The sequence below is a fragment of the Lissotriton helveticus genome, chromosome 5_1 (genome assembly GCF_964261635.1).
Source record: "Lissotriton helveticus chromosome 5_1, aLisHel1.1, whole genome shotgun sequence".
Classification (NCBI taxonomy): domain Eukaryota; kingdom Metazoa; phylum Chordata; class Amphibia; order Caudata; family Salamandridae; genus Lissotriton; species Lissotriton helveticus.
Genome location: NC_136065.1, coordinates 1,326,132,611 through 1,326,159,550, shown reverse-complemented (window position 1 = coordinate 1,326,159,550; position 26,940 = coordinate 1,326,132,611). Strand labels below are relative to the sequence as shown.

The 26,940-nt window shown below is 42.2% G+C and overlaps 1 protein-coding gene across 2 annotated transcripts in view; it reads right to left on the bottom strand.

Annotated features, from left to right (window-relative positions):
- LOC144755356 (receptor-type tyrosine-protein phosphatase V-like) overlaps nucleotides 1-26,940 on the bottom strand; it is a 704,907-nt gene that overhangs the window by 99,857 nt on the left and 578,110 nt on the right. For both annotated transcript variants that reach the window (XM_078644168.1, XM_078644167.1), the window contains 5 exons: nucleotides 23,720-23,854; nucleotides 16,558-16,680; nucleotides 14,646-14,806; nucleotides 12,298-12,433; nucleotides 10,973-11,052 (listed from right to left, as the gene is read on the bottom strand). In XM_078644168.1, coding sequence (XP_078500294.1) covers nucleotides 10,973-11,052; nucleotides 12,298-12,433; nucleotides 14,646-14,806; nucleotides 16,558-16,680; nucleotides 23,720-23,854 — 635 coding nt within the window. The remainder of the gene's footprint in view (nucleotides 1-10,972; nucleotides 11,053-12,297; nucleotides 12,434-14,645; nucleotides 14,807-16,557; nucleotides 16,681-23,719; nucleotides 23,855-26,940) is intronic.

The window sequence follows — 26,940 nt, the reverse complement described above, 5'->3', positions numbered from 1 at the left end:
ATGTCTAGGGTCCACTGTTGTGCACTACAATGCTTCCCCAAGTTCCTTGACGACTCTTGAGTCCCCTTGTTAAGTAGGAACAGTACCCATAGGAGGACATACACGTCTGTTTGTCAGATACAAAGATTATGATTTTTTTCAATTTGTTGCCCGTCCCGGACATGGATGTTGACATGATATTCAAGTGTTCTACCTGTACTCTAATTTGTCTGGCAAACAACAGCATACAGTGGTTATCTTCAATTGCACAGTTGTCTTTGTAGCAGTGGAAGTTGTGTTACAATTTTTCAGATCAGAAGTGTATGTTTATCATTTTTTTTTTTATCAGGACATTATTTTCAGAGGAGTCCCCTGAAATATGTCAGAGTGACGTTTCATTAATTTTACATTCCATGGCTATGTAATTCTTCAAATGAAAGTCAGTTTACGCAGCCCAATTGCTTGGTTTAAAATATGCGCAGTTATTTTACATTCTACTTAGTGTGAAATTACCAGTGCTACCTCTGTGACTTGCTGTTCAAATAAAGGTCCATTAAAGGTGCAGCCACTGTGCTTGTCCCCCAATTTTTGATTTATTCTTAAATGTTCCCCTAAAAATTTACTTTTTGGCAGAGCCCATGGAGCTGGCATTTCTTTGCATGCCCCAGAAATGGGAAGAAACCCCTAAACAGAGAGTGAAAGAGGTGGCTGCTCACTTGTCTGGGAAGAAGCAAGAAGGCCATGCTAAAACTATGCTGGACTGCTGGTACTATCTTGCCTGCCTGGAACCCATTACCTGGCCCAAGGACACTTGACACACCAAACCAGCACCTTGCAGCTCACTTTACCTCTTATAAGAGACCGGAGCCAGGCTGTCGAAAGAGTCGTGAATATCCGATGAATCCCATTGAATAGCTCATCATAGACAGAGGTGGTCTGCTAATAGATTGCCAGCTTTATATTCAGGTGTGGCCCCTGCCTGTCAAACACACACTTGCCTGCACCACCTTCGTTAGAACTTATTTTCTGTTGTTTGACCCAGTGGCTGCAGCATTCCAGTACCTGGTTGGCTACACTGCTAACGGGGCCTAAATTGCCAATTATAGTCTGTGGTGAGCACTGTGTGCCCACACCCATCGCCCCTGAGCCTAACGGTGCTTCACCCCGTTATCGTTCCAAACACACACACACACACACACACACACACACACACACACATATTCTCAGATACTGCCTCCATTGTTTGCATTTACCAGGTACACCGCAACTCATTTGTCTTTCTTATTCCTTCTTTCTGGGTTGATTAGATAATGGCAGAACCCCTAGAGTGACAAATATAGAGTTGCCATCAAGCTACAAAGTACCATTTTGCTTGGAAGATTGTATATCTCCGCTTCATTATGGTGTCTTGTACATTTAAGCCATTGATTGTGAACAATCAATGTTGCTTGGCTATGTTTTCTCCATGCCTGGTTTGTTCTGACCTTCAGAATTGTTAGACATTTGTAAACATTGTATAGATTGCTTGGCAAGGGACCCTCTTTTCACTCAGGCTGTCGAAAGAGTCGTGAATATCCGATGAATCCCATTGAATAGCTCATCACAGACAGAGGTGGTCTGCTAATAGATTGCCAGCTTTATATTCAGGTGTGGCCCCTGCCTGTCAAACACACACTTGCCTGCACCACCTTCGTTAGAACTTATTTTCTGTTGTTTGACCCAGTGGCTGCAGCATTCCAGTACCTGGTTGGCTACACTGCTAACGGGGCCTAAATTGCCAATTATAGTCTGTGGTGAGCACTGTGTGCCCACACCCATCGCCCCTGAGCCTAACGGTGCTTCACCCCGTTATCGTTCCAAACACACACACACACACACACACACACACACACACATATTCTCAGATACTGCCTCCTTTGTTTGCATTTACCAGGTACACCGCAACTCATTTGTCTTTCTTATTCCTTCTTTCTGGGTTGATTAGATAATGGCAGAACCCCTAGAGTGACAAATATAGAGTTGCCATCAAGCTACAAAGTACCATTTTGCTTGGAAGATTGTATATCTCCGCTTCATTATGGTGTCTTGTACATTTAAGCCATTGATTGTGAACAATCAATGTTGCTTGGCTATGTTTTCTCCATGCCTGGTTTGTTCTGACCTTCAGAATTGTTAGACATTTGTAAACATTGTATAGATTGCTTGGCAAGGGACCCTCTTTTCACTCTGTAGCAATGTATTTGTTGAGTGCTGTGATGTGTATTATGTTTTGGGTACCTTCTACCAATGGAATATATTTATATATGTAATATTAAAATATTGTGATATCAAACAACTCTAAGTGGACATCCACATCTGTACTGCGACTCTGATAATGGTGTTGGGCTGTGGCTAGACTCTGCCGACACTGCCTGCCTTGATAGCTTGTCCTTGTTCACCTCAATAGTCAAGGAGTTTTACTGAGGTTAACTTTACCCTTCAGCTCTAGTTCCAGAGGAGCTGGGTACAAGACCCTCCTCAATCCCATTCTCTTTTTTTGTTGAGTGCTTGGTGGCCCTGCAGTGTTGTGTGCCAAAGACTCCTTGGAAGGACGAGACAACAATAAGTTTCTACTTCAGAGGGAGAACTTCTGGATTTATAGACTTCAGTCCATGAAACTATTTGGTTTAAATGAACGAATTGAATTTTCTTGCTATCTGTAATTGGTTAATTAACTCTGGACCTTATGGCTTTATAGTTCTGGACAGTTTCCTTGCAGTCCAAAAAAAACCCGATTAATTCATGAATTCGTTTTATTATTATGCACTGTTTTTTATTTAACCTTTGTATTTAACACTCATGTTTTGCCACCGGTTTTCATTTAAATTGTTTATTTAACATCTATGTTTTACAATCTTGTTTATCTGGATGACATTACCCATACACAGCTTTGTTTATTTCATCTCACTAGAGAGATAGTCCTGTTTCTATCCCGATGGTTCCGGTCATGTGATCGGGACATTAGTTCAATTTCATTGAATCGCGCTTTTCCGCGCGTTTCACTCACATCAGCATAGCATTTTGGAATTTCGTCTGCATGTTATTCAACAGCTATTGTAAGTAAATTCAGCAGTTCACGCACCGCGAAGCATTTATATAATCTTCTGCGTAACTTTCTTATTGAGTCGACGTTTCAGGACATTTAATCTACTTTGGACTAACATTACCGCAGCGTTTTATTTAAACACCACTTTTACCCCTTGCAGCTTTTCAGAGCCGTTATGTCCATTATAACTGACATGCTCACAGCGTCCTGTTACATTTAGCAGACTCATTTGCCACTTAATTTGATCGTTCGTCACCCCTTTGCACCATGCATTTTAACCACCGTTTCAACCGCAGACACAGCTTTATTGAACCGCTATCTAGATTAGTTTGATTTGTTTAAAGAGCGATCACACACTTTATCCTGTTTTCAGTTTGATTCACGTGACATTTTTTAACTACCACAATGAACAGATGTAATCCTTATGGGTTCAGTACTCACTAGTTTAAAATGTATGAATAATTTTTACCATTACCGACTGACACATGCATCATGTTTGATTTTATTTGCATATTTAAGTTATGAACGTGTTTATTATGTTTTGATTTATTTCATGCATGAATAGAAACGGGTAATATATGTCGTCTTTCAGATGCTCCCAGAAGAAGGGCAGTGCCCGAAATGCATCGGAGCGGGAAGAAATCATGAATAATATGATGAATTGTATTTAATATGTGAAGCAACATATCCATTTGGATTAAAACAATTTGAACTTGATTGAAATATCTCATTTTTTGGAAAAGAAAGATTAGGAGGTATTAAACCCCTTTACCTAGGTGTGCCCTAAGGGATGCCATCAATTTTCAATTGAAAGCACGCTCTTTTCTGTTTCTGCACTCGTCCCTTGGGCAGAGGACGACACTTTAGGAGCACCCATCCCAAGATTGAACTTTGATTGAAACCTTCATACACCCAAGGCTGTGCGCCAGTCCCACAAACTGAACATTGCTTTTCTCATTCGTCTACCCACGGACAGGCAGCACGCATATAAACATTCATAATGAACTATGAGGATATAGCTCGATCAAATGAAGCAAGAGCCGACACTTTTGCATTCGGAACTGGAGAGGCCAACAGAATCTACGCTTTAATACATGACGACATCACGCAATCCTCGACAGCAAGGAATAAAGAACAGAACGCTAAACAACTATTATACTTATCTAAGCGGAAAATAAATCAGCAATTACATGCAGCCACATTGGTCAAATACCATAAAACTCTGCGCATCCCCAGGGGCCTACGAATTGCCCTCAAACCTTCACTTTGTAAGAACTCAAAGACATTCCAAGACAAATGGTATGCTATTCTTAATAAGTGCAGCCTGGACCTAATTCTTTTAATAATAGAGGAGTTATCCACCATAATAATAGAATTAGAAAAAGAAATTTCAGAAACTACAGAAGAACTCACTAATAGCATGCCAACAGAGGAATGGGATACCTTCATTGCAGATATCAAACAACAACTTGAAAAACATCACAATGAAATCAATGACCGAAAAATCAGAAAATACAGGCGTGACACGCTAGATTATAAGCTGGGTGAGGTGTACACCTGGGCGGAGGTGTATGCCCAAAGACGAAGATCCCGCCCATATACACAGAATACCGACACTTCCTCTTCGGATAGTGATACAACAGGACGCCAACGCAGGGGGGCACAACAAAGTGGCCGCCCGTTGGGACCTCGACAAATTGAGACAACTCAAGAACAAACACCAAGTACATCAACTGGATCGATTCAAACACCTTTTTAGGTCTCGCACTGCGATTTGCAGGCCAAAGGCCTGCAGTCGCAGAGCGAGTCTTTTGTAATCGTTTCACGCGTTTTACTTTCAAGGAGTAGGCAGAGCGGACAAGAGGCTGTTACGCGCACGCAGCCGGCCGCAATGGGATCAGGTCGCGCGCTCACCCTCTCCTGTCTCTTCTTTCTCTCCTTGGACGCCTCATGCATACACACACACAGCCCCTGCTTTTCGCACAAGCACACACACAGACACACACACGGGCACACGAGCGCACATACACACACACACACATGCACACATACAGACACCAACTCCCCCCCCCGCCGCCGCCTCCACCCCCCAAGGGTGAGATGTCCCCCCCCTCTTTCCTCGCACTCACCTGAGAGGTCGGCGCGGGCCCCACCGAGCAGCAGGAGGCAGGCGGCGAGCAGCAGCGGCGGCTCCATGGCGCTTGGTCCGTCCGTCTGTCTGACTGCCGGCGCGTGCCCCCTTTCGGCCTCCTATACAGATGCGTGAGAGAACAAGGCCCAGTGCGCCCCTCTTACGCACTGAGCGAGCGCGCGCGTGCCCGCCCGCCACAGAAAGAGAGCACGGACAAGGACCCGGGTCTAATATCAGCTGCGCACGACCCGAGCCCGAGGACAGGGGGCAGACCAGGGCCATGGAAGTAGAAGGACAAGGGCCGCGAGCCCGCCTGCGCTCGTGTATCGCTTTGTGTGAGCACAGAGGCAGTCTACGCTGCCAGGTAACAGTGAGTATTCCCAATATTCGGCATTGCTTTGGGGGTGACCAGACACTCGTTTGTTTTACTTTTAGCGCCCACGCACGCACCACTCACGTGCTTGTTTTACCTTGTGTTCCAGAGCTCTCACCAGTCTCCTTTCATCATTCAAGCCTGTAGACAACTGAGAGCATTTATTTCTGTTTTCTCTCTTTTCGATAGTATTGGTGGAGTTTATCGCTGTAATTAGATGTTCTCTACGTTTTTTGGTAGTGAGGTCTGTTGAGCTGCTGGGTTTCCCCAGAGAATCCTCATTGATATTGTCCGGGTCTCTGCATGTGGTCAGAGAGCGCCTGGGTAATCCTCTAACCACTGTTTGACTGACAGGTCACCCTTGGAGTTCAGTCACATGATAAAATGTGCAGGAGTAGACCCTGCCAGCCTTATACGTGTAACTCTTATATGTGCCTGTGCTCATGGGGTGGGGCTGGACATACAGTGAAGCTCTAAGGCGCGCACGCGCAAGCACTGTGAGGCCCTGACCTGAATCTATTTTAGGGACTTCAGTTTTATTTAAGACTATTAGTAATGTTCTTTCTATACATTTTCCCTTCTCTCCCATTCACTCATTATCTCTCTCTCCCTTTCACTCGTAATCTCGTTTTCTGACTATATCTGTCTGTCAGCCCTCTTTCTTTCTATAGTTCACCCTCGTTCTCTCTCGCTCTCATATTTATACAACTTACTAGCTGCTCTGATTCTTCCCCCACTCTGTCCCTTCTTTTTTCTCTCCCTCAAGATTCCCCTCTTCTCTCCTCGTATGTCGGTCTCTCTCCTTCTGTCCGTCTTCTCCCCCCCCTCCCCCCCCCACCACCTCTCTCGTCCTGCCCTCGGTTATGTAAGAAGCTCTCCTTCAGATTTCTAGCAAGTACACACACAAGGGCCCTTACTTAATACACGTTCCGTAGGATAAATCTGTTTCTGGCAACTCCTTGGAAACAAGAATGGCGCAGATCTTTCTATCCCTGGAGTTGAATTTGTAATTTTCAGAACCTCGCTGTCTCGAGCAGAATTCTTGAATATAATTCTTTATTTTTACTAACGTTTACCTGGCAGATAATTTATTGCGACGCTCTTAGCATTTGGAACAGTTCCAGTCTCCCAAGCTGTCCGAGGAATCCACAGAACTAAGGGGCATATTTACAAACAAGAATTTGCAATGCAATAGGTGCCCTCATTTACGTGAGTTTGAGCTATTCACATTGCAAATAACAATGCCTTTTAGTTTTGTTTTCGTTTTTAAAACTTAAATAATAGGCATTGTCATTTATAATGCCAATAGCTTAAACTCACGTAAATGCGAGACCTATTGCATTGCAAATGCTTGTTTAGTACAGGCTACAGAACAAGACGACCCAGGAGGGGTAAAACAAAAAGATGCACCGCAAACAAGAAGTGCGACACTTCCAAAGGACAAGAAAAAGAAATAGATCCTGATAACCAATTAGTCATTAACATTTCTGACTACACTTTCACTAATCAGGAAATGAAACTATTACAGAAAGGGACAACGTTCATACCAACTACCAAGTCTGATCTATTGGAATTAGAGATTTCTACATTCAAATTAACCAGAAAATTAAGACTTAGACATTTTTTTGAGAACATAATGACGCCCCAAGAAGAGAAAGCACCTGACCCATTGTCAGGTTTAAAGGTTTTCAGCACGTTTCAGGCTCCAGTGAGCCATAAAACTATAGACCTTTTCGAGCAACTTGTCAAAAAGGACCTATTGACAATCAATTACAAAAAAACAAGATACAGAAACATGACTCAAAAAGATCATGATAGACTCAGATCTCTGGCTAACAATGAAACGATAACTTGCACGAAAGCTGATAAGGGCGGCGCCTTAGTCGTCATGAATTCATTGATGTACCATCAGAAATTGAATAAACATGTGAGTGACACTACAACGTATATGAAATTACCTGGAAATCCAACGCAACAATTCACAACTGAATTAAAAAAAATCATTGACAAAGCTTTAACATTGGGAATCATTGATCAAAGAACTAAGAATTTTCTTCTATTGTCACACCCAAGGAGTCCAACTATCTATGCTATGCCCAAAATCCATAAAGATTTAAGGAACCCACCAATCCGTCCGATTGTGTCTACACGTGGGAGCATATATGAGCCCGTGGGGCAATATTTAGATCGTTGGTTACAACCGACTGTACAATCTTTGTCAAGCTACATTCGTGACACCACAGACATTTTGTGGAAATTACAGAATCTGGTCATCGATCCGACTGAACCTTTATGGTTATGCACTGCGGATGTCAGTGCATTATACACTTCAATCCCACATTCAGGTGGAATAGAGGCTATGGAACAAGCCATTTTGAAATTAAACACAGATGAACCCACAAAGTTATTTCTCATGGAACTAGTGATGTTTACACTTTACCAGAGCTATTTTAAACATCAGGAAGACTGGTATCTGCAATTGGTAGGCACGAGTATGGGGAATTGCGCAGCTCCTGTCTACGCGAATATCTACATGGGCGAATTCGAGCAGAGGAACATATGGTCTAACCCCAATTGGAGTGACAACATTAAGATGTATGTACGTTTCATAGACGATTTGTTTATTGCTTGGCAAAACACCAGAGAAAGCTTAGAAGAAGCATTGTTCAACTTAAACATTGTCGATGAACACATAAAATTTACATGGAATATAAACAGAGAGTCCATTACCTTTTTGGATGTGAAAATTACATTAAAAGACAATGACATCATCACTGACCTATTCCGCAAGCCGACAGATAGAAACAATGTTTTACATTTTACCAGCTTTCATCAGGCTTCTCTGAAAAAACATTTGCCTAAATCCCAATTGTTGAGAGTCAAGCGCATCACATCAGACCAAACCACAATGGAGACTCGCATGGATGAAATGGCGGAGAGATTACGCTCAAGAGGATATCTGAACGAAATACTGGAGACTGCCAAAAATCAAGTTAAACCATTGGATCGCAAAGAAATTTTGTTCAAACCTACAACAAAATCCAAAACTGACAGGATGGTAGTGGTTTCTAAATTTTCCAATGTGAGTGCTACCTTTAGGAACATTGTCTTGAAACATTGGCCGTTATTACAATTAGAGACAGATTTCAAGGATATGTTTAAGCCTCCACCCTTGTTCGCTTATACTAGAGGGAAGAACTTAGGAGAGATTTTGAAACAAAAAAGGATAACCAATGTACAAGCTCGTGGAACCAGACCATGCAACAATTGCAACAATTGTCACAACATCATTTTGGGCAACAAAATTACACATCCAATGAAAGGATATGAATTGGCGATTAATGTAACAGCAACATGCGATACCAGCAATGTGATATATCTTTTGAAGTGCCCTTGTGGAAAAACTTACATTGGTAAGACAGGGAGAAAGATCAAGATACGTTTGAATGAACACAAGTCCAACATCCGCACTAAGAACCAAAAAGCCACAGTAGCAATTAATTTTAATGAAATTAACCATTCTGTCTCTCAATTGAAATACATGATTTTGGAAGTGATCACAAAAATGGAAGGACGAGACAACAATAAGTTTCTACTTCAGAGGGAGAACTTCTGGATTTATAGACTTCAGTCCATGAAACCATTTGGTTTAAATGAACGAATTGAATTTTCTTGCTATCTGTAATTGGTTAATTAACTCTGGACCTTATGGCTTTATAGTTCTGGACAGTTTCCTTGCAGTCCAAAAAAACCCAGATTAATTCATGAATTCGTTTTATTATTATGCACTGTTTTTTATTTAACCTGTGTATTTAACACTCATGTTTTGCCACCGGTTTTCATTTAAATTGTTTATTTAACATCTATGTTTTACAATCTTGTTTATCTGGATGACATTACCCATACACAGCTTTGTTTATTTCATCTCACTAGAGAGATAGTCCTGTTTCTATCCCGATGGTTCCGGTCATGTGATCGGGGCATTAGTTCAATTTCATTGAATCGCGCTTTTCCGCGCGTTTCACTCACATCAGCATAGCATTTTGGAATTTCGTCTGCATGTTATTCAACAGCTATTGTAAGTAAATTCAGCAGTTCACGCACCGCGAAGCGTTTATATAATCTTCTGCGTAACTTTCTTATTGAGTCGACGTTTCAGGACATTTAATCTACTTTGGACTAACATTACCGCAGCGTTTTATTTAAACACCACTTTTACCCCTTGCAGCTTTTCAGAGCCGTTATGTCCATTAGAACTGACACGCTCACAGCGTCCTGTTACATTTAGCAGACTCATTTGCCACTTAATTTGATCGTTCGTCACCCCTTTGCACCATGCATTTTAACCCCCGTTTCAACCGCAGACACAGCTTTATTGAACCGCTATCTAGATTAGTTTGATTTGTTTAAAGCGCGATCACACACTTTATCCTGTTTTCAGTTTGATTCACGTGACATTTTTTAACTACCACAATGAACAGATGTAATCCTTATGGGTTCAGTACTCACTAGTTAAAAATGTATGAATAATTTTTACCATTACCGACTGACACATGCATCATGTTTGATTTTATTTGCATATTTAATTTATGAACGTGTTTATTATGTTTTGATTTATTTCATGCATGAATAGAAACGGGTATTATATGTCGTCTTCAGATGCTCCTAGAAGAAGGGCAGTGCCCGAAATGCATCGGAGCGGGAAGAAATCATGAATAATATGATGAATTGTATTGAATATGTGAAGCAACATATCCATTTGGATTAAAACAATTTGAACTTGATTGAAATATCTAATTTTTTGGAAAAGAAAGATTAGGAGGTATTAAACCCCTTTACCTAGGTGTGCCCTAAGGGATGCCATCAATTTTCAATTGAAAGCACGCTCTTTTCCAAAGACTCCTTCGACATAAGGAGCATCCATGTGTGGATGCACGATTACATATCACATTCCAGCAGGGAGTACTATCTACTCCAATTATTGACAGTGAGAGTCCTTCACAATGTGGATAAGATAGTATGGATATATATAAGTCACATGGTAACTATACAAGTGGTACATCCTTTCATTTTGCTTGTTTGCGTCGTGCACCTCACCCCATACAACCTGCTTTCTCTATCCAGAATTTGTTCTTCATTGAGGATCTTTTATTTTAGTGATAGGCCAATGCCTTTGCAGTCTCTCTGGCTTTTAATTTTTTTCCCCTCCATATGCGACAGGAGGGAAATCCTTCTTCTTGGGAATGCTATGAAAACAGGACTGTTTCCACAACAAGCCTCAGGTCAGCACTCGCCGTGCTTACTACAGCACCGAAAAGCCATTTCACTTAGACCTGTAATGTAAACTGAACATCAAATATTCGTAAATAAATGTCTGAAACTCGTAAGAAAACTCAGTACTTACGTTTCTTTGTCACCAAGACCTGCCAGCTGCTCTTCTGTGATTTTATCCAGGATGCAAGTGTGTAGGAAAATATACTGTCTCTGCAATGCAAGAAAATATTCTGAGAGGAAGACTCCTGTAAACTGTTCCAAATTTACTGGTACTGTTATCCAACTTTATGCATCACAGCAACAAAGATTAATGCAAAGCTCTACCCCTTTATCAGCTGTCACATTATTTGGAATAACAGTCTTCTGGAAGGGGACAGTGGTGGTAGATAAAAGTGCTAAATATTCTCATTTATCATATTTTACCATATGCCACTGACCTACTGCACACTGCATAAAACATGTACATACCTCCCTGCAAAATCATTCACCCAGCATATTCATCACCACCTCCACGTGCATCATTCTGCCACTGCAGTCGTGCACATTCATCTTCAGACACCATATATTTGCACATTTGGGAGCAACCCAACCTCCACAGCCCTCCACAGCCTGCCCCCACAAAGCCCACTGTTGTAACTGTGTTAAATTGAACTGAATAAAGGTTCCTGAATTCTACCACGTGTGGACCGTCTTTACTACACCCACTGACACCACAGTCTAATTATCCTGTTAGTACCTGTCCATTCTTGCTTTCAAAATGTGGTGAGAACTTACAAGATTTCAGTCAGTTAGGTTTCAGACTCAGGTAAGAAACATGCAACTAATCTCATGGGAGCCCCGCACAAAGACGGAGTAGCTCTCTTGGAAGTCCCTACAACAGCTTGAAACTTTACGTAACACCTCAGGTACCACTGCCAGCAATGTTTTTGTCTATTTAAATGAATGATCTGTGCTTTGTCCTGCATGTTGTCAACTTGTTCTATGACCATTTATACGCCTCTTCTGTAATAGCATAAATGAATATATCAAGGATAATAACTTTCTGTACCTGCTGTGTGACTTCAAGTTTGAATTCCAACCTAGGACTGGGAAAGAGAGGACTAGGCGGGCAACACTGGATGTACTGCAGTGAAAAAGCTTTCTGCCCATCTCAGGGGCACCATAGCCCATTCAATAATCCATCCTTCAATTGGCATTAACATAGGAATAACGTGGTATAAAGCCAAGAAGTGAAGTTAGAGTGAAGTGAAACGAGGTGAGAAATTGGCTATGAAACTTAATGAACAGTCATGCACTGTGATGTTGAGAGTTAGTGGAAGATGATAAAGGGAATGAAAGGATGGAGAGAAAGACTAAAAAGGAAATAGAGGGCAACAGTTACATGTTCAACCTGAACCAAGTCTGAAAAGGCAAGAGCAGCTATATGAATGAAAAAAATATCATATGAGGACTCACCAGAGTTTGAACCATAAGGTAGCGGCTGAGCCTCATTGTGTACACCGTGTGGAAGACGTCGACCACTCTTTCGTGTTTCATCTGCTGCAACAGCCGGTCCAGGCATATAAAAGTGCCAGTGCGGCCAACCCCTGCACTGCAAGCAAACAGAAGATCAGCTCTCGCGCACCACAGCTTGTGGGCCTTTTCGGTTCTGAGGTGTATCTTTCAGGGCCTCCATTCATGCAATCTTATGACAGGCACATCTATTACATGTTTTGTATAAGCATTTTGTCAATGATAAGTGGTATGTTATTCAGAGAATTTGCCCTGCTGCATGCGCACCCCTCCTTCTGCCCAGTCACTCCCCCTCCATGCCCTAGTCTCCATTATAATGTACCCTGAGTATAAAGCGCTCATTAGCCCTGCCATATAAATACTACAGCTGTGTTGCTTGTAATTCCCTAGCAACTGTCATGCCACTTGTGTGATTGAAACCGATTGCATAGGTGTATTCACTGTATGGTACTAACTTCGATGTTAGGCGTAATGTTTTCATGATGGGGAATATGGCATGTGCAACTTATGAGTATTTACTTTATTGAACTACATGTGATATTATGACAATTGCCTACTTGGCAAAGTGATTATTCATTTATGCGATTGTGGTCTAATGTGTTTTATGTATGATACAAGGCATATTTTTATATATTCTTGTGTGGAGTCTCTTCTGTGGTGTGCCTGTCGTGGTGGTGGTGGTGGTGTCTGGGGGTTGTGTGTGTGCGTGCGTGTGTGTGTGTGTGTGTGTGTGTGTGTGTGTGTGTGTGTTGCAGATGCTTTAAACATTGCCTCTGGGATAAGCTTGACTGCCCTGCCAAGCTACAAAGGGGTGAGCAGGGCTTAGCTTGGGTGTGTAACTCCCTTACCCTGACTAGAGCGGTGGGTTTTTCCTGGCTTAGGTGCCTACTCAGGAAACCAGAAACCCCATTTCTAACAGAGGGATTTTAAATTACAATTAGGCCTGGGCAAAATTTCAATTATGCTGGAGTAATCAGAGTAATTTTCGCAATTCTGCATTACTCATTGATGTGGAATTACCAATAATAAAGTGATTACACCAGCTTGTGTTGATTAAGAGTAATTTGAAGGAAAGAAAATCCTATCTCAAGAGTGCATTTAGCAGTTCTTAAAAGTAATAAGGTAGCCCAGGGTTAGTCTTTGGTAGATATAGGCCTTACAACTGTGAAAAACAAGTTCAGGAGTTTTTCACTGTCAGGACATGTACAACTTACTACCATTTAAATACCACCCTGCTCTATGAGCATTTAGGGCATAATTTAGGAGTGACCAAATAAGTAATAAAAAGGAATGGTTAGGCCTGGCAAAAGGTTCATGTTGTCAGATCTAAATGGCAGTTTAAAACTGCTCTACAGGCTGCAGTGGCAGGTCAGCAACATAATTTTAAAGGCTTCTTTAGTGGGTGGCACAATGGGCGCTGCAACCTGCAGGAAGCACTTACTCTACAGGCCCAGGGTAAATGCAGTACCATCTACTAGGAACTTACAAGTAAATTAAACGTGTCAATTAGCTAGAGCACAATTTTACCATGTTTTACAGAGAGAGCACAAGCACTTTGGAATTGGTTAGAAGCGTCAAAATGCACAGACTCCTAATGTCAGCAAAAACGAGTGCAGCAAAGTAAGGCAGTGGAGGCAAAACGTTTGAGGGAATAACACGCCAAAAAACAAGGTGACTGAAAAGCATGATGGCATTGTTGGTTTACAAGTAGAGTTAAGCTGAAGGCTGAACAGAGGCCTGGAAATTTGTGGAACTGATACAGCACACCGCCAAGTAAGATCAGGAACGAAAGTGCTGTGAAAGATCAATCGCTGTTTGCATGATCAGGGATCATTCCCACACAGGTGAAGGAGAGACGGTTTATTGCAGGTTTAAAAAGTTCCAGAGTTATGAATACAGAATTACATGCTGCCCTAAACAGTGCTTAATTAAGATTTATGCAAAATAGGTATTCTGTGGCATCCTGCAGCGAAGACAGAGGCACAAATCACTCAAGTAATACAAATGTAATTATGAGAGTAGCTTGGCCCTCATGCTATCCCAGTAGAGCTGTGGATGAAAGACCTTTACTTTGACTGCACACTGGTCTTCTCAAAAGCAAAATGTAATGTGATGTTCAACTGAGTTTATAGAGGACAAAATGTCCAGAACGACATCCAAATGTATGAGGGGTAAGCAATAAGATAAACATTGATATTAAGACAGTTGTAAAAAGTTGACATCTGCATATTAACATCTCATTTTCCAGGATTAATGTTGGTTTCTCCATAAATGCTGGTGCTTGTCCTTACCTGCTGTGCACCACTGTGGGCCCCGACCCTTTGGCTGCCTGGATATGTTCTTGCACAAGCTCCGCAAAGTACATCATGGAGGTTGAGGACTCAGGAAGGCCGTGGTCTGGCCAGGCTGTGTAGTGCAGCTGGTGGACATCTCTCTCGAGCTTCAAGGCGTCCTGAAGGAAATAGTAGAAGAAAGTGGTGAAGTAGCTATATGCATCGCATAAATATTTAGGTATAACACACATGCAAGCCGGGTGGGTTCTTTAAGGAGTAGGAGCTGGAAAGGTTGCGCAGAAGACGAAGGATGGCAATGGACCTGCAACTAGTACGGATAGCTTTGGCCGAGTCAATCCATCATCGGCCATTAAATCACCTGAAGCAATAAACAACTCTCCCAAATGCTTCTCAGTGTGGGCGCATTTCTGCTTAATACTTAATCTCATTTCAGCACCTCCTGCCACTATCGATTACGAATTAACCATATCATGGGGCACCTCTCACACTTCTAGACTAACATAACAGGTTCAGCTCTGGCAGGAAACGTCATATGCTCTTAATACAGGCCACAGTATGTGGGGAGGAAACAGTGTAGCCACACTATGGAATGTCCACTCTTGCTTAGTAAGGTTTGGGACCAGGAAGACGGAGAGTTTTGCAATCTGCCAGGAAGGGATGCCTTGATACCAACTTCAGGGAAGATGCCGACTGACTATTGAGGAGGGGTGCTGGAGGGCAATGGGCCCCAACATATACTGGCTGTATTTTTCACTTGGCATTGGTAATATCCTAAGCTAATATCACCTCTCTCACACAGTGATTGCGACCTTGACACTATATAACATGCTTCTACTGTCTGATTCTGTATGTACAGTATACAGTTGTGTCAATAAAGTACCCTTTTTCCTACATAAAAGCAATTGCTGCACAATGATTTATAGACTGCTATTATATTTCTCATCTATTACTGAGTTTCTACCCAAACACCGGCTCCTGAGTAAATCTTGGACTGTGGGACTGCCCTGTGGTTAAATAGTAGGCTGGTACTTGGAGCTCTGTTCTGAGATGAATGGTAAGGTAAAGCCACAAGACATCAGTCATAACTGCCTGAGCCCAGGAATCTCCGTCTTCCCTGAGACTCCTGAAAAGTTTCCCACCAATACCAAAACAAAAGCCATAGGACATTTTGGCCCTCCACTAGTCCTTTCACTAATTATTGGCATTTTCTGCAATATAGGCATCCGGGGCCCCCCCCGCACACTAGACATTTATTGGCCATCGGTCTTGGCAGAACTCATGTTTTTACTATCAACTCTAACCCATGCTAGGATTTTAAGGCGATCTCCCACCAGTTTTTACGTCACGACTAACTGCTCTAGAACCTCAGTATGGGTGAATGAGCTGCCTGGGTTATGTGCTTATGTATGCCACGCGACAACTACAGCTCTTTCAGGAAATACTGAACTGAACTTCACTATTAAACAGAAGACTATTCCATTGTCAATGATGACTTTCAACGTCATAAATGGAGTATTTAAAAGAGGAGACTTTCTTTGCCCTGGGGATTGAAAGGATGGACATCAGACAAAACAAAAGGCAAGGAAAAGGTCAGTGGCCAATAAAATGGCAGGAATACCCAGTGAATGAAACCAATCGAGTGGCCAAGTCAGGTTCTACCCTCTCACACAACCTTCCCATTTCATCCATCTATATCGATAACCAAAAAGTGAGATTGAACATTTTAAAAATAGCAGACAATTACAAAATGCCTTGTGTCAACAACCTGAAACTATTGGAACAGTGGGTGTAGCTTTTAACAATCATTTTACAACTGCACCATCCTGACTTCCTGTTCAGCGTATTACAAAGCCTCTTATTGTGAGAGGGACGGTCTTAAATGAAAGGATGCAGCATTCCTTCCACTCACGTGCCACAGACGAAACTCACGCGTCGTCCATTCGCTAGAAACGTCCTGGGCCACCAAGCGCACGTTTATCTGCCCATACGAGATGGGAGAGCCGTCCGTTGGCCAGTAATGGTCACAGAGAACCTGAAGGAGAGGTGAAAGAAGGCAGTCAGAAAAAAAGAGGACACATCCTGGAAAACATCACACAGCGTAGGATCTTTATATAGCCGGCTATTAAAGTGAACCACAACTATTTATATAGCAGCACTCTAAACACCTCTTAGTGCTTACTTTCACTTCAAAATACACAGCTTTAAGCACATTATTAAATAAAGGCACTTTCTATGATCCTTTGACCAATAGGAATTCTCAAGGCGTGTGGGAGGTTGTTCCATGTTAAGTATAGGCTTTCAGAAGGCTTTTGGACAGATACATTAATAGATGTGTCACATCAGAGATTGGGTGTTTCCACTGAACCTTCAATATGATACCGGCCAATTTTTGTGCGTTCTATATTAACAGTAGCAGAAATATTGTTATTTTTATTATGATACAAATACAAAAAGTAAAACCCGACTAGTCTATGGTAGGGCCAGCTGTGGACCATCTGTCTTTCTGTTTTCCCCCCTCCTCATCCTAAAAAAGGAAGACCCCCCCGCCCCCCCTTGGTATGGGAACCTTCGAAGAAAGGGTTTGAAGGGGTTGGGCCAAAAACTATATGGGATTGTTGATAGGAGTAACATGGTCTGACTGCATGATGCAGGAGTGCTTGTATGAACAGTGTCCATGTTAAGTAAGGGATCCTGGTTCTACTAAATGAAGGAGACACTGTTATAGAGCCACTTGGCAGAAACATGTTGACCACTGTGGTGCAGGTGTACTCCTTCAGCACCATACACTTGTCTTTAAACATCCTCCTGATAACTGAGGAATAAATCCGTTACAGAGCTATCTGGGACATTTTTAATCACATCTTGTGGGATCCCTCTGCCTCCACCCATGCCCTGGAGATTTTGCAAGCACTTTTCCTATTTAAGAAACCCCGCTCACCATTAGAACTATTTTTGGTGAATGAAGAAGCCTGAGAATAAAGCATGACACCTGGGTAGGAGTGTGCGGGCTTACCTAACATTTAAAAAAAAATACTCAGTATTGACTCACATGCAGGACATATGACACAGTTGGGCACATCATTGACTAGTCGGGTCAATTTTTTGTATTTGTGAGGATTTTTTGGAGGATGCAGGCCCTTATCCCTTCTAGTCATTGCGCTCTTAATTCTCAGAATCTGGATTCTTGGCATTAATACATGTAAACATCTGCAGTTATTTAAGCTCCTTTTATTCTTTTTTTATTTATTTTTTTTTACTTTCTATGCTCCTAATATGCACAGCCATTTCTAAGGATGTCAATTTCTTAATTTCTCAGCTTTTAAAAACAAATACCGATAAATAGGCTTTTCTGACTGGATATGTAAATTCATAAAAAATGAAAAAGTGCCCTGTCATGCATTTATGCACACATCAGAGAAAATAAACTTTAACGTGCCTCTATGAGAAGCCAAAGTATGGCTTTTGGAAACTTGAGACATGTTCTCTTTCTTTTGTCCACTACACATTTCCCAATAGTGTAACGTGTTTCGTCATCGCCATTACAATGACCGCAGAGACATACTTTTCATAGACATCAGGCTTTACTGTGTCTTTTTTCAGATGTGATGAGAAAAGGAATTGTGTACACTATGGAGCTTCTTCTGGATGCCCCTCTCACCCCCTGCGTTACAATAACCCTGGGTGGCTTGAGGTGCAGTTAAAAGATACTCATGGGCCAACCAGAAAGGAGGAATTGCTGTGGGAATCAGTAATGCTGATCTAGAGTCCCCTAAGGTTCCTCATTTTATTCCTGGTATTTTACCCAGAGATGTTGGCTGCTCTAACCATCCGAAGTCTCAGGTGCAACAAACCTCGTCTGTCATGTCCCTGGGGACGTTGTGAAGCTCCTGTTTCTGTTACCATTAGAATTTCGACAGTACTCACAATCAAAGCACATGTGCTCAAGCTGGTTCTTCATCAACAAACACTGCACGTTCGGCCAGAATTCCGTCTTAAAAAACCCAACATTTACACACTTTCTGCTGCAGCAATTGTTTGGCGAATAAGTTAGGGACCAACTCCTGACAGTCATTATTTAATAGGTAACACATGCTACAAGAGCTCTCCGTTTTACTCTTATCTAAATGTAACTCATCCAGACATTTACCTCTTGCAGGCGTAAGAGTATAGGGGTTTGTGTTTTGGAGCTATCTGCTGTTATGAGAATGTAAGTGTCTTCAGGGTATGACTGAAATGGTAACTTGGACCATGGCAATAACTTGCATTACTCAAAGTAGGACCATAGCCCAAACCATTTGAAAATCAATTAAAAAAATTGATAGCTATGGCCTCACAACCCCCCTGGATGTCATGCTTCATTATCAGCCATCCTACCAAAAAACGTAAAGGGTTAAATCCGAGTAAAAGGAGATACCTTAATTTTATTATGAGGGTGAGCGATGATTACAAAATAGAGCGATGCCTGGGAGTTAACATCACTCCTGCATCTAGTATCTCCTTGTGTGGATCCCAACTCATCCATATAGGCTCCCACCTATCTCTCTGGTGGAGCTGATTTGCCACTATAGAATGCTGTTGAAGACATTTTACAATGCCAGACTTTTGTCCCCCAAGTTCTTTGTCCCTTCTCGTGTCTCACTGTAGAAAGCTTGTTTACCTTTATTTTCTGGCACTATGTTGTATATGTAGTTTCACTTTTAAGAGTTCTCTTCTCACATAAGTCTTCTCCATTCCTTTTTATTCTTGATTACTTATTTTCAGTTTCATTACCATGTAATACCCAGAATACCAGTTCCTTAGATGAGTTTGCTTTCCAAATGTTTTAGGGCCAGTGTCAGTGCGAGCCTGGAAATTGCAAAGGGGTGTTGCCAGGCCTGCTTAGTAGAGAGCTATTGAGTGCCCAGATGAAAGCAAGGATTTGAGTTTAGGAGAGGCTATTCTGTGATGTTTTTTTCCATCTCGTTTCTCATGGTACTGTACCTTTGAATTTAGGGATGCAATTGAAGTGGGAGTTTGCAGGTGGAAAATGAGGACTTGGAGATCCGAACATGTTAGTGGACATGGCTCCGATGGGATCAGGAAGTAGTTGTGCATGCGGTGCTGCAGCACCCTCAAAATAACTGTGTTGTAGTTCAGAAGGCGAATGATCTATGAATGAGCTATAAGGGTGTCTTTAAATTTTGTTTATGACTTGTCACATTTGCTGTGTGTTCAAACACAGTGGTTAAATATCAGGCTTACATTGTCTTCTGACAGGCTGCTGCTTGTTCCTTTAAAAAGGAGATTTGTGTTTACTTTTCCCTTCTCTGGCTACAATGTGAGAGTTTTTTGTAAAGTGAAAAATGTGACAGTATTGCTTGGATAAAGGGAGTGTGAAGCTGAAAGTTGTTGGTTGCCTAATTGTTTTTTAACACACAGCAAAAGTTAAATATCTTTAAATGAGCTGGTCAGATATTTAAAACTATGTCAGCAGTTAGAGCTATGTCAGCAGTTAGGAAAGTACACATTAAGGACATTTTATGTAGTTCTGAAGAGTGATGGAAACAAAAATTTGATAAGATCAAAACAAATCAAGACACTTTACTTGGTGGTGCGCAAATGATAAATATTTGCTGAAATCCTACACATTGTCTATAAATTGTGTCCTGCATAGTTTTATCAACAAAACCACGTGTCTATATAAATATTGTGATGAATTAAAAGAAAACTGTGCCATCTCTAAGTGAATGTGCTATCACACAATGCTTTAGTGCTATATTTGTGACAGTGTGCTCCAAAATGCACCACTGGCTACATAACACACACTTACCACTCTCCTGCTGAATGGGCATGACTTATTTGAAGCACTGTTCTTTGTGTGATGGTTGGATTTCTCACAAGCTCTATGTCTTAAGTGATGTAACATTGATAGTAGCACCTCCACTCTGAAAATGGCTCCAAACTAATGATGGCTCCTCATTATAAGTGATTACATTTTTCAAAAAGATGAAATAGGGATCCCCTGATTGTCTACTGGTGTTTCAGAAAAGTTTTGTTTTGTTTTATCTGACAATTATCTATGTTGATGTTAACATTTGCCACTGCTTTGGCTTGCTGAATTGCAGTAATAAATTAATAAAGACGGGCAGTCTAGACCAGCGACTAAGAAAGGGGCACCAGTCTCTGGCAAAAAGTATTTTTCTGAAGAGTGCTGACAAGCATCACACTCAAACATAGCGTTGTACAGTGAAAGAACACAGAACAGATGTTAGCCACCCTGTAATTGGAAATTCAGTGAAAACTTTTATATGTTATAGCTGGGAATATGTGTCACACTATCAATTCTGATAAAGGACTATGTTTCTAAAAAGCCCATCTTAGCAAAAGTTTCCACATGGCATGGTTGACTTGCTTAATTGCTTTTCCAGGCATGTATTCAGTGTGGTAATTTTAAAATAACACAGCATGGTTTATGTGTGTTAAACGGTGTGCCCACAAGCCCCCTCTTAAATCCGTTAGCATGTTTGCCCAGTTTCATATTTATTATTATATACAAGATAAACTATCTTTGTCTTCTGGCGGGGGGCAGCTCAATTCATTAGTTTATGTGACGTCTTGAAAAGCTTGAAGACCATAGGAAGGAGTGGCCCGTGCAGGTAAGAGCAGTGGGGGAGGGTGATTTCGACAGTCAACGAGGATTTTTTTTTAAATGTATTTAATTTCCCCCGTGGACATATGTGGAATCCCTCCCCAACCCGGCCCCACCATTCTTACGTACACGGGCCGCTCCTGATCATGGGTCTAAAATAAATCGTGGAGTAGTATCATGGTCATAGTTTATTGGCTGGCAGAGTGCTGGACATTTTATATTAGTTTGGGAGAGACACATATCAAGCACTTGTTTAATATAGCCTTATATCCCGCCGTAGTGGGCTATACCAGCCATTAAAGGCCTGCTCCAGTGTTAAAGGCCCGAGCCGAATGCGAGGGCTTTCAACAAGGGCGCAGAACTTTACTGGCCGGTATAGCCCGGTTACAAAGGGCTATAAGCTATTAGAACATTCTGCCACTAGAGGGCAGAATATTCTAACAAAAAAAAAAGGCCTCTCGGGCTCGGACAGGCTTTTGTTCACAGCAACAGCTGAAAGGAACATTGGAATGTTGCTCTTCGTGCTTTTACCGGCTGCAGACGCACGGAGCGCTCCATTGTACTCAAAGGAGTGCTCCACATTCCAATGTTCTAATTAATATTAATCATTTTTATTTTGCATTGGCGTCTGAATATAACTGTTCTCCCCTCTCCCCTGCTGCTATTCTCCATCTATTCATAGTAGAAGGAAGCCTTCTGCGGCCACCGTACAGTATATGATTGGACATGTTTAAAATCCAGGTCTCAGTGAGAGGCTTTGAATACAGCTAGCACAGCAGCTGGGCTCAGTCTGGCACAGCTCAACAAACCATTTGCCAACAATTGCAGAAACCCTCCATCATTAACATGCATGAGCCAGGACGCATTCCACGAATGCTCATTAACAGCTGGGAATGCAGTGACGTGGGCTTGCAAGGAAAATGATTGAATACATTTAGCCATGTATTCACCACACTTGATGGTTACCTCCTTCTTTTAATTAGCAAATCTGCAGCCAGATCTTCGTGTATTCCAGCCTGAAGTCTGGATGATAAAAGACACTAGAGTAGCAATCTAATGTTGTGGGTCTGTGCCAATAGATATGCTGAGCACAGAGACTCTTTAATGCATGGGCAGAGTGAGCTCTGGCCCAGGGCCCCAGCCATTCAGGGGGTCGCTGATTCAACCAGCTCTGACCTACAGTCTTGCCCTGATGACCTTGAGTAATTCATAAAAAGATTGTTTAAAATGATGTTTCCCTTTAATTTATTTTTAACGTGAGTGATGTGTGAGATTCTCTTACATTTTAGAGAGAAATGTTATATTTTTGTGTCATACAACATCCATAAAAAAGATTTTTTTTTAAATCAAAACAGGACCTCACATATAAGAAATGGGAGGCTGTCACAGATATTATTTGCAGTGGTATTACTGAGCCGCTACTATATTACAATATTGAAAACACATCACTATCCCTGAATATTAGATGTAATAACTTTAGAATGTCGACGAGTGCACCTGTGCACGGTCAGTGACATGACCAAAGACTGCACAAAAGAGGTGAAATTGAATCATGCATTCTAAGCTGTTCCAAACATAGGACCTCAAAATCCATTCGGCCCCTGGGCCCCAAAATCCTTAAGATGTCCCTGGCTGAGCATCACGGTGACTTAGGCTCAGCCTTTAAAGACCTTACCCACATGTTTATAATCAGTTGCGATAATGTAAAAATAAAGATTTAAGTTGGAGCTCAGTTTTAGGTGTGAACCCTGCACAAATCAATCACTGCTTGTAAAAGTAAAATCATTTAAGACAAAATATGTGGTGGGCTACCTTGGGTTTATTTAATAATTTTGAACCCTCAAATGCACACAAAGCAGATATCTGTTTAGAGTGAAATAGTCGCAGAAAACGATGGACTGGAATGTGCCTGAGTGATCGCCAGTGGATGAGATTCTTTCAAGTTTTCCTTCCATGCCTCTGTTTGTTGTAGTAGATGGCCTAAATGCATTGCCTCCCCATTCAATATCCAGGCACTTTTCCTCCAACACGTCATAATAATCAGGGGTTCTTTTGTTCCTCTTTGGCCAGAGGCATGTCGCAGAACACCATGTCTGGTCGCATTTTAGTAAGTCTATCCCAACTTAGTCATTGTGCCTCATCTGGGACTACAGAGTGCCTTCGAGTCCCAGCAGCATGACTATTCTATGTGTATTACATTTGCATTCCAGGATCCTGTATTTGCACTACTAACAGCATCCGCTTTGCTACTGCCTCGGGCTCGAAATCCGTGGCAGTTATTGCACTCTATGATGACCTAATATAGCATTAGCACTGACACTGTAAGTACCTTGACCACAAATCTGGTATGTAATTAAGTGCCTATGATAGCTGCACTGGTTCTTTTTATTCTAAGAGTGCAGCAAACATTGCGCATTGTCATTTTATCAAACCACAGACTTACCCGGCCGTTCTCCATACATACAGTCAGCATTACGATGTTGCGCACATTGTACTCCCATATGAGTCGCCAGAAGTCGTCAATGGTTTTCCTCAGCGGCCCCTGAGTGCATATGTACTCTTGGTATCCGACATAGCCCTGAAGAAGGCAGTGATAAAGGAAATTGTTCACAATGTCATGAAAACACACGGAAATTGTTACTCCAGTATTACTTAGAGTGAACTGAAGATTAACAGAATGTATTAAAATACGGATTTACTTAGTGTTTTATGAAGATAATGCCAGCTAACAGCAGGAGACTGATCTACACTCTTAGTGGTGGAATCACAAATGTTTTCAGGAAAGGGGTATAATACAACTAGTACTGCTGATATTGTGATCAGTTGTAAATATGCTCTCCGAGGCCGAATAAACACACCAAGTGCATAAGAGGACGGAGGTCAACATTGAGAAACTAAAGTGGGAACATAGAACCTACAGGGTGCTACATGCTGTAGAAATAAGTTTAGATGTGAAAGGGGAAGAAAAGCAGCCAAAGCATAGGTGGAGAGAAATGACCTATATTGCTGTAAACCCTTTAGCACTGCTTAGAACATACACAGCAATTATTTACAAATATATAATCTGAGAAAAATACAATTTGTGATTTCATAATGCTGTGGAAAAGTAAATTTTGCCATGTTCTGTGTCCCTACGTGTCCCCCATCTTATGTTATGTGTGCATGATTAATATGCATATGTATTCCCCATGTTCGATTAAAAACGCAATTATAGTTGTGTCCATCTCTAGTATGCCAGTTTCCAGTTCTCGTGAATACTACGAATATTAGGCCTATGTAAAGTTACGTTGCCACGTTTCTCAGTGTGCACGTTATTTCATTGTAAAGTCCCCGTTTCTAGGCCTCAAATGGGCCCGGACACCAGATTCAGCTTCTGTCTCCTGAACCCTCGCTGAGGAGCAATACAGCCCCCACCTGTATCCTCGACCCTTCACTTACTTCCTGCCTCGCAGTGCCCGGCTCGGCCTGGCTCTGCCTCTGAGTCTGCCAAGAGTATGTTATGATTCTAGTTATCAGTCCAGCCCTCCTTTTCTGTATTCCTAAGCTACTGAATCGCATCAATAGTTTCCGTCATTGTCTAGCCTTTACGTCTCCATGTAAGAGAAATACTGTATTAATGGTCATTTAATATTCTTCATCACGCACTACATGTAGAATAATGCATGCTCCAGTCTTAGAGTTTGTTAGCCTCTCCCCTCCTGACTTTTAGTTTATATCAACATGTCCTCTAAACATTAGATACTAGATAGGGTTTAGGTACATGTCGCCCTGACTCTCCAGACTTCAGTCTCTGCTCCTAGCACAGAGTTCATAGCCCCGAGCTTCTCCTAGTAACACGTCATTGTCAGCTTGCGCGCACCATTAGGTTAGAGGTCCCGGCTCCTTAGGTAGCCCCCTCCATGTTTCCGCCCCATTTATGACATATTCTGTTACGTTTACATCACATGTCTATGTACACGCCTCTTGTTACACCCACTTTCACTCTTATCTTTCGCGACTGCTATTGACCACACCCACTGCTCCGCCTATTGTATTCACTGTAATGCAACTGTTTTAGTATATATGCTTGTGTACTGTTATTAAAGTTAGCGCGCTCATCCCATATCCAGCCCCGGCAGCTGCCGGGCCCTGTCATCCTATTCCTGTGCAGGTTGTCCTGTTCCTGTCCTTTATGCTGTATTAAACCTGCAAACTCCTACTACCTCGAATCTTGACTCTTATTTATTGAGCTATCTGTTATTCATTTATCCATTCAAAAATAGAGGTATTATTTATTTATTTACCACATAATGGCGCCCGAATAGGGACTTGCCCTTTCCCCACGCGCCGGCGAAGCCACGCCGGCCCCCTGACCCTCTGCAGCCGTGACGGAACTCTTCTGCGCACCGGCAGATATTTCTGCTTCAAGTATCCCTCAGGCCCACGGAGGAGACGGAGGTGGCGGTCCAGCATCCAGACGAGGCGGTGGAGGAACGCGGCGAGTCCCGACCAGAGCCCAAGCCGAGAGTCCAAGGTCCGAGGTATCCGGAGGCCCACCCGTAACAGAAGTCCGAAGTTCGTCCGTCCGGCGTCGAAGCAGTCCAGTCCAGTCCGAGGCCTTCCGTTCTTGCTGCCCGGTGAGTACCATTGCTGGGGTAGTATCTAGACAGGGTCAATCTAATTGACTCTGGTCCGTGGGTTGGTGGTACACAGACCCAAAACGAAGTGTCCACTTTGGTGGATGCGGGTCCTAACGTGTCTCTTTATGAGACCGGTGAGTTTCGTACTGTTTTAGCAGTACATCTAGTTTCTGTTCTAGTCAGTTCTGTTTCTCGAGAAAATTCATGTATTCTGTTTTCAGTATTCCAGGTAGTATTCTGTTCGAACTGTTATTTTAAATGTTTTTCATGAATGTGGAGTATTTATCGTGTTCATTGTGTATTGTAATTGCGTATTGTGTCTAGGTTACAGTTCAGTCATGCCCTTATTTTCTAAACTACGTCGGTTAAAAACCAGAAAAGGTCTGCTAGAAGCAGCAGTTCCTGTCCCGCCTAGGGACAGTCCAGGTCATTTTATGTATCAAAAGCATGGCATAAGTGCCATATTGTATCTAGATTTATGGGTAGAGTATACCAAACAGTTAGAAGAAAAGTATAGATGGCCTGTATCAGGCACATGGGATGCCGAGTGCATCATGCGAGTAGAAGAAGCATTATGGAAAAAGGAAGCCAGACAGTCACAGAAAGATGCCATCGAGTTATGGCGCAAAGAATCTCATAAGAGAACCGAAAAAGAAATCAGAAAGTCAGAATTAAGTAGAGAATCTTTAGAACGAGCCCAAGAAAGGGAATTAATCGAGATAGGTGAACGAGTCAAAACCGAACAGTCAGACAGACAGAGGCATGCCCTTATTAAGGGTATGTATCCTCTTCTTGCCGAGGGCTTGCCAAAAGCGACCCCGGAGGCATCCAGTAATTTTCCGCCACCATTAGTTCCGACTAAGCTACGTCACAAACCGACCGCAGCTGATATTTTCATCTCGTCCTATTTGGACGACACAGTCCCGGAATATGCAAATCCTGTTCCGCCAGTCCCTGTAAATCAGGCAATTCCTGTTCCTCCAGACACCGGAGTACCTGTTACGGTACCCCCGGTCCAGCCTGCATTACAATTTCCCACTCTGCC